Below are 7,882 nucleotides of genomic sequence, written 5' to 3'. Positions count from 1 at the left end.
CAGCACTATGCCCACCCATGGAGGGGGTGGGTGAAGTGTTAGAGTCCACAAAACACTGCTGGAGTTTCAGGGGTAAACAGCATTGCAGCCAAATCCAAAATAATGGAAGTAAATGAGGACGATTCTTCCAACTTAAAAAAACGATACAAAAACAAGCCTCAGGTGTGTGTAAGCCCGACAGTCAAAATCGACTCAAAACGAGGTCATTTACACCATTATTTTCATATATATATATATATATAATGTTTATCAATCACAATCAATAATAATTTACTTTAAAACCACAGCTCAGGAGCAAAGAAGAACATTAAAGAAATAATAATGAGACATTTATCATGATAATTACCGATATCTCAATATCATTCTTGACCGGATCACCCAGCTCTACTTTCCTCCTCTTTTGGCATGTTTAAACATGTGTGATTTTTATGTATCATTATGTATTGATGTAACAAATTCCTGTATGTTTCTGTGTCTATTCTGTACGTTAGTCATATTGCTGTGTTTTAGAATATTATTTAATAAAAAAATATCAGTAATTATTGCAGTATAATTTCCCTCAATCAATGTAGCAAAAGTTCATTATATTTATATATATATACATATATATATATGTATATTAATATAAATCGTAAGCAATAATTCTTTTGCCAATTTTCTTTATTTAATTCAATTTTAATTAGCGCCAGCTCTTACAGTCAATATAAATCATTTATCACACAATGTGTAATATGTAATTAATGTAAAGGATAAAAACAAATTCAAGTAAAACACAAATTCAACATAAATTGACTCACTTTGCCTCTAATCCAAAGACATACAATAGAAAAATGTAATAAGCTTGGCTATTGACAGATGTTCATTACACACATAAAAAATTGCATCATTTTTAAACTATGAATTGAACAGACATTTCAAATCATGCAAAGAACTTTCATGGAGTGTAGATAATATTCATAATACTCTGCTATTTTTTCAATAATTACTGCAATACCTAGGTGTCCTAAGTGTGCAGGGTATTAGTCATTTATGAGATTTATGAGTTGTTGTTTTTTTATAAAATACGAAAAACACTACGAGAGAAACAATACTCATGTAATAAACTATTTAAAAAGGAAAATATGTCTGTTTACCATCAGATTTGATTTTTATTTCCTCTTTGACTAATGTGATATATAGAGCATGTTGACAGCACCTCGGCTAAGTTTAGGTTTAGTTAATGAATTCAGATTCTGTGTAATCAGACGAACCACATGCTCATGTTTTCTTTACCACCTGTTTTTCTCCTCTATCAGGATACCGATACATTATATAATTTTTCTTTTTGTTGACTATTCTAAATATTTTATGGTTGTTATTGTAATGTACTTTTTTTTAATTCAGGTCATCCTAAACTGATTATGAATGTTAACAAGCTGCCACTGGGGTGCAGAGCCAAAAGTTGCCAGGTTGATTTGGCAATCAGACCTTCAACCATGTTAAACCAACCAGGTTGGCTACGATGAATGATAATGGTCTTTAGAGAGCGTTCAGTAAGAAAGGATTACTCATTTCAGGGCCTGTTTTGATCGTCTCTATATTTCAAGCCTATTACGACCACGAGGCTCATCGAGATGATCTCGGCTGCCACGGCAGTTATCACGTTGGTCGTCAAGTCGATCTCGGCTGCCACGGTAATTATCACGTGGATCGTCAAGTCGATCTCGGCTGCCGCCATAACGATCACGAGGCTCATCGAGTCGATCTCGGCTGCCACGGGAACGATCGCGTTGATCGTCGAGTCGGTCTCGGCTGCCGCCATAACGATCACGAGGCTCATCAAGTCGATCACGGCTGCCACGGGAAAGATCGGGTTGTTCGTCGAGTCGGTCACGGCTGCCACGGGAAAGATCGGGTTGTTCGTCGAGTCGGTCACGGCTTCCACTATGATAGCTAGGTTTATCGTCGAGGTGCTCGCGACTCCCACGATAGTGATTAGGCTTGTCGTCCCGGTAACGTTTAGAGTCGATGTCACTGCCCTTGCCACTGTGACTGTTTTGATCATCGTCAAACGTGTGTCCAACTGCTGCAGTGTAAGTGCTTCGTAGAGCAGCTTCTTTCTCTTCGTGCTGTTTGTGCTGCTTTGTCTCACTGCTCGTCTCGTTGTCCAAGTACCGCTCTTCAGCCTCAGGAGCATCTCTGTCATAGAACTCCACTCCTGCAGGGGCACTAACAGAGACAAACAGGAATACTAATAATCAATACACTATAATTGATGTTGCTGGTGATGGACAGAGGTGTAAACACACACGACACACAATACGTACCCCTCAGCATACTTGTCCTTTTTGCCCTTTTTGCGCCAGCAACAGAAGACGACGATCCCCAGAACCAGGAAACCAGCGAGGACTCCTACAGCTATACCTGCAACGGAGCCCTCACTCATACCGCCTGCAGAGACAGGAAGAAACACAAGGGTTTTCTCACTCACCCTATTTGACCACCATTTACAGCTACATTAGTCATTCTGAGTGCAAGTGTTAAACTAAAGTTGGTTTATAAAGATGGACCATGTGTCTTCACTTCCTCCCATTGTGCAAAAATAGCCAAAATATCTTTGATACAGGCAGTGCCATCTCGTATCATCCTGCTGTCTTTGACGTCATATTGAGCGAGAGTGTGCAGATGTGATCTGGGTGTGGAACTGGTATCTCCCATCCACTAACATGGGGGAGGCGGATTTTAGGACCTATAGTGCATCCAGCCACCAGAGGATGATCAAGAGGATTTTACTTCTATGTTTGGGAGCTGTCATGTCATCCATCTTTATATAGAATCAATGTACACGTGAGGCCTACACATACTAAGAAGTGTTAAAGTTAAGTTAATTGTATCTTTGGAACACTAGAGGGGCAGCAGAATAAAACCGTGACCACAAGAATCATGGATTATTACCTGTCACTGACTTTGCAGGCTGATATTGTTGATATATTTCCTTGTAACTCGTCATAAAGCATTATGATTTTGCTAAATGTACCACTGGTTTAATGGAAAACTGTCAATGAAAAATATCAGTTCTGGAATTACAAGTTAAAAGCTATTTTTCATTTATTTCCTTCAGGGAAAAGTCTGATATGTTACTGGTTGAATGCTGTTCAATAACCTGCTGCTAACTTTTTTTCTCCTGATATTTGTTGCTGGCAGGATGTAGTGTACATTGAGTTAATGAGAGCTTTCGTGATGAAAGCAGCTGCAGGAAATAAGGTTAAGGGACATGGAACAGGCAAATGAACTAAAAGAGGAATTTATTTGAGGGTTCCTTGTGAAGAGATGAGTATGTACATAACGTCTTCACACTCACCAGGCGTCACTGCTAAGGTAAAGTTGCAGCTGGCAGTACCGACTCGATTTGTCGATGTGCACGTGAAGATCCCTGACGTCTCTCTTGAAATATTGAAAAGCGATAGAACTCCGTCCTCTGCAACATAATGAGATGAAGAGTCATTTGGTCATTCTGACACTGACGAATGGAAAATCTACTCTTGGACCAGCTGTCAAAGATGTCGGCCTCAACGAAACATACTTTCAGTTGTCTTAGGTGGAAATGCTCTGGGAGCGTTTCTGACATCGAAGCTCTTCCATTCATAGACAGGCTGAGGGGATCCCTCCTCAGACGAGCAGGTGAGGGAGATGTCGTTCCAGTACTCTGCTCTCCCATTTATGCTGCAGACCGGCGGAGAGGGCGGCACTGAGACAAAGCAGAGAATGCCAATGTAAAAACTGTCACTTTATTAAAAGGGAACTCTATTCATTCAATGTAATCATGGAGACATTGTTTGAATACATGCGTTCACTGCAGACAGATAACTAAAGTACGTCGGTGGTTAACTCTCACCCAGGACCAAAAGGGAAGTGGAGGCAGCAGTGTTTCCTTCGTCATCATTGGGGATCAAGACGTTGCACTGGAAACGACGGCTGTCCCGTATCGTCACCTTTTTCAGGGTGAGTGTGCTCACACGGTTTTGAAGGTCGACCTCCAGAGTGGCTCGGCCTTCAAAGGCAGGTGCAATGTCAATAGGATTATTCACAAAGTAGGTGGCCACCGATTCCTGGAGATATAAACACAAACAACATATATTAAGAAGAGATCTGCTCAATTTAATATAATAATAACATATGTTTACAGTATAATCAGTGCTGTGCCACAAGTCACCATGACACTGTGAGGTATAAGAGGCTAAAGTATAGTACAGAGTGTAAAGTTACATGCACTGAATTGAAATTATTTGCGAATGAAGTATGGAACTGACTGACAGTCGCAGGTCAAATTGACAGAATTGGGTCCAGCAAGTTCAAGAGTAATGCTGAGGATCAGTTAAAAAGACTTAGAAGTCTCAAAAAACTGTGTTTGTCGCCAATATTCATTGAGGAAACTTTAAAAATATCAAGATTTCAAAACAGAGTTTGGTGAATTTGTTACAGCAGCAGCTTATCGGTTCAGGAAGCTGGGGATCATTGGTAAAATTCACCATCCAGTTGTGTTTATAAGTTCAGTGAGTGGGATAACACAGTCAGCGCTCCGCTCAAGAAAGTGATAGGCTTAGTTTTTTCTTTAGTGGCTGCAGAGGGCGCTGTTGCTCAGTAAAAGTTCAACACATTTGTGCTGCTGGGCATTGAACGTTGACCCTTCAGTGACTCAACACTCCACAAGTTGGCAGCAAACCCCTCAACTCCCAACTTTTGCCACCTATATGATGAGTTACCATGAAATTTGGTTGAAAAGTTCCTTGTCCTCAGAGGATGTATCTCAATAAGTGATAAACTAACCGTCCTCTTAGTGACAGAGGCTGGGCAACATTTTCACTGAGTTAATAAAATATTTCAACGGGCACTTGAAGGATTGGGACAACTTTATCCAGTACCAATGAGTTATTAATGTATCTTGTCTTGGCTGGTTTTACATGCATGGCTTAAGTTGTTAAGTAAGTTAGTGATCCACAATGTTCACCGTCATTGATTATTTTAGTGTCCAACATTTTAGAGTAAGGAGGTAATAAGAATTTGATTGAGATGGTTTCGGATTGATTTGAAGATAGGAATACACAACAGATATGTTGGTGATGGGAATAAAAGGGTAATAAAGTGACGTAACACTTCACACCCATGAGTTTGACTTTACATTCCCACCCGTAGTTGAAATAACCCTGATGAATTCATTTACCTTTTTTCTTTTTCTGTCACAGGGAACTAAATATCCTAAGGCCCATTACTACTCAATATGGCAGGTAAACTTTAAGCGTTTTACCACATTATTTCCGCAATTAGCACATTTTACCATTACATATTTCTTTACAGGCAGTTAGTTTAAATTCTTACCATTGGAGCGTTGATTTCCTCGGGGTCGACATCCCAACGGAGGACAATTGTGTTGAAGTCGGTTCGGGCTGGGATGAAGGAGCAGGTCAAGGCAACGTCGCCTCCTCTTGCAACCATGTATTCAGGCTCAGGAATAGAAACCTCTAAGCTCCTGCAGCAGGGCAGCACTGAAACAACAAGGAATACCTAATAACAGATAACCAGTCCCTGCCCTCCTAAGTTTGTAATTATATAATTTTTTTATTTTTGCAAAAATGAATGACATCCAATTTTGTGACTCAAGAGAGAAATTCTTTAAATCTGAGTTACTCAAACTACAAAAGTTTATTGTATTCAATATATATTTGACACATTAATACAAATAAATAAATTGAATGTTATAAATAGTGAAATCTGCAGATCTTTTTTGAGGGAAACCAAACCCTAGTTCCGGTTTAGTGGCAAGACGTTAGATTAATGATTAACATGGACGATAATGGCACAGAGGTGTGGTGGTTCAGAGAAAAGAGAAAGAATGAAAGTATGAAACCAACCTGTGAGAATCAGAAATAGCTTTCGCCATCCGACCTGCTTCTTTGTCGCCATCGCAGTAACAGGATAAAACCATCCAGACATTAAAAGATATCTCAAACTGATGGTCTCAGTCCAGGAGTGAGAGACCGCCTAACCTTCACGGTTAACTCCCAGGTGCAGAGAGGATGACTCTTCCAGGTAATAAGTCAACAGGTACAGGTCACATGTCACATGTCACCAGAGGGCCAATCATTGAGGAAGAAGAAGTGGAACAAAAAGTGGGAACGCTGATTAGAACAAACACAGTTTTATTCAGCAGGTATAAGCACTAGGTACATTCTTCTGACTATACCTCAAATACAATTTTGAAACTAACAATATAGTAGCACTTAAATGGCACTTACTTATAGCACTTTGTCGTTTTGCTTTTTTTTAAAGAAATTCTTGATTCCTGTTGTTCTGGGATTGTACCCTCATGTTTAAATGCACTTATTGTTAGTTGCTTTGGATAAAAGCATCAGCTAAATGAAATGTAGTGTAATGTAGATAAATATTTTTCAAACTAAGCTGTAGCTGTAAACAAATATATATATTTTTTAATATATTTGTTTAGAGATATATTTCCTCTTATTATACCTCATATTAGCGGCTGTTGTGTGTGTGTAAACATATAAGAAATTAAAATAAATTAAACTACAGTTGATAATATAAAATGTCTTAGAAGCTGAACACGTATTTGTTGTCATTTAAAGTCAATCAATCAATCAATCAAATTTTATTTGTATAGCCCATATTCACAAATTACAATTCATCTCATAGGGCTTTAACAGGGTGTGGCATCCTCTGTCCTTAACCCTCAGCAAGAGTAAGGAAAAACTACTAAAAACCCTTTTAACAGGGTAAAAATATGTAGAAACCTCAGAGAGAGCCACATGTGAGGGATCCCTCTCCCAGGACGGACAGAAGTGCAATAGAAGCGACGTGCAGGAAAACATCATCAATAATCAAAGTCTCTAGCAGCATTTGATGAGGGTAGACATCCCGAAGGACAACCCCAACATGACATGCCAAGCAGTCCCGCTGCAAGCACAGTCCATGCTCAGCAACCATCTAGACCACGATCCACCATCCAGACCAGACGCCACTCCAGTCCTCAGTCACCGTCCACCGCCGCCCACCAGGACCCATCACAAGCCACCACCGCGGTCCTGGTCCACCGCCCGTGCCCAATGCCAACGCGACACAGGGTCCGCCACCAGCACCACGATCAGCCCAGAATCCGCCACAATGGATCCACCACCGCGACCCCCGGTGTACGATCCACAAACCGCAATCCATGGTGCGGCCACAGAGGCCCTGGATCTGCGGGTGATAAAGCAAAGGGATTCCGGGGAAGGGGGATAGGGATGGAGAAGAGGAAGGAGAAGCTGGAAAGAGAAGCTCTGTGTGTCATCTGTCATAAAATAGAACAAGTAACGTTCTGGCACACTAATTAGCTCTAACTATAAGCTTTATCAAAAAGGAAGGTTTTGAGTCTACTCTTAAATGAAAAGATGGTGACTGCCTCCCGAACTGAAAGTGGTAGATTATTCCACAGCCGAGGGGCTTGATGGCTACAAGCTCTGGCTCCTACTCTTTTTTTAGAGAATTTAGGGACGACAAGTAGGCTTGAATTCTGGGAGCGGAGTGCTCTAGCGGGTTTATAAGGTACTAACAGCTCTTTAAGGTAAAAAGGCGCCATATTATTAAGGGCCTTGAAGGTGAGGAGGAGAATTTTAAATTCTATTCTAGATTTAACTGGAAGCCAGTGTAGCGATGCTAATATTGGAGGAATGTGCTCTCTTCTCTTTGTTCTCGTCAGGACACGTGCTGCGGCATTTTGGACAAGCTGTAGAGTCTTTAACGACTTACTGCTGGAGCCAGATAATAATGAATTACAATAGTCCAGTCTCGATGTAACAAAGGCGTGGACTAGTTTTTCTGCATCTTTTTGGGAAAGGACATGTCTAATTTT

The 7,882-nt window shown here is 40.5% G+C and overlaps 1 protein-coding gene across 1 annotated transcript; it reads right to left on the bottom strand.

Annotated features, from left to right (window-relative positions):
* Window positions 1–1,574: 1,574 nt before the first annotated feature.
* Window positions 1,575–6,016, bottom strand: LOC128456237 (cell surface A33 antigen). Its single transcript, XM_053440327.1, has 7 exons — window positions 5,889–6,016; window positions 5,356–5,522; window positions 3,875–4,088; window positions 3,563–3,727; window positions 3,341–3,457; window positions 2,307–2,430; window positions 1,575–2,208 (listed from the first exon to the last, which is right to left on the bottom strand). The coding sequence occupies exons 1-7, from the start codon at window positions 5,968–5,970 to the stop codon at window positions 1,575–1,577; spliced, it is 1,503 nt and encodes a 500-aa protein (XP_053296302.1). The 5' UTR covers window positions 5,971–6,016.
* Between the last annotated feature and the right edge of the window lie 1,866 nt (window positions 6,017–7,882).

The sequence above is a fragment of the Pleuronectes platessa genome, chromosome 14, assembly GCF_947347685.1.
Source record: "Pleuronectes platessa chromosome 14, fPlePla1.1, whole genome shotgun sequence".
NCBI lineage: Eukaryota > Metazoa > Chordata > Actinopteri > Pleuronectiformes > Pleuronectidae > Pleuronectes > Pleuronectes platessa.
Note: the sequence above shows the minus strand (reverse complement) of the source record. Positions and strands in the feature narration are given on the sequence as shown.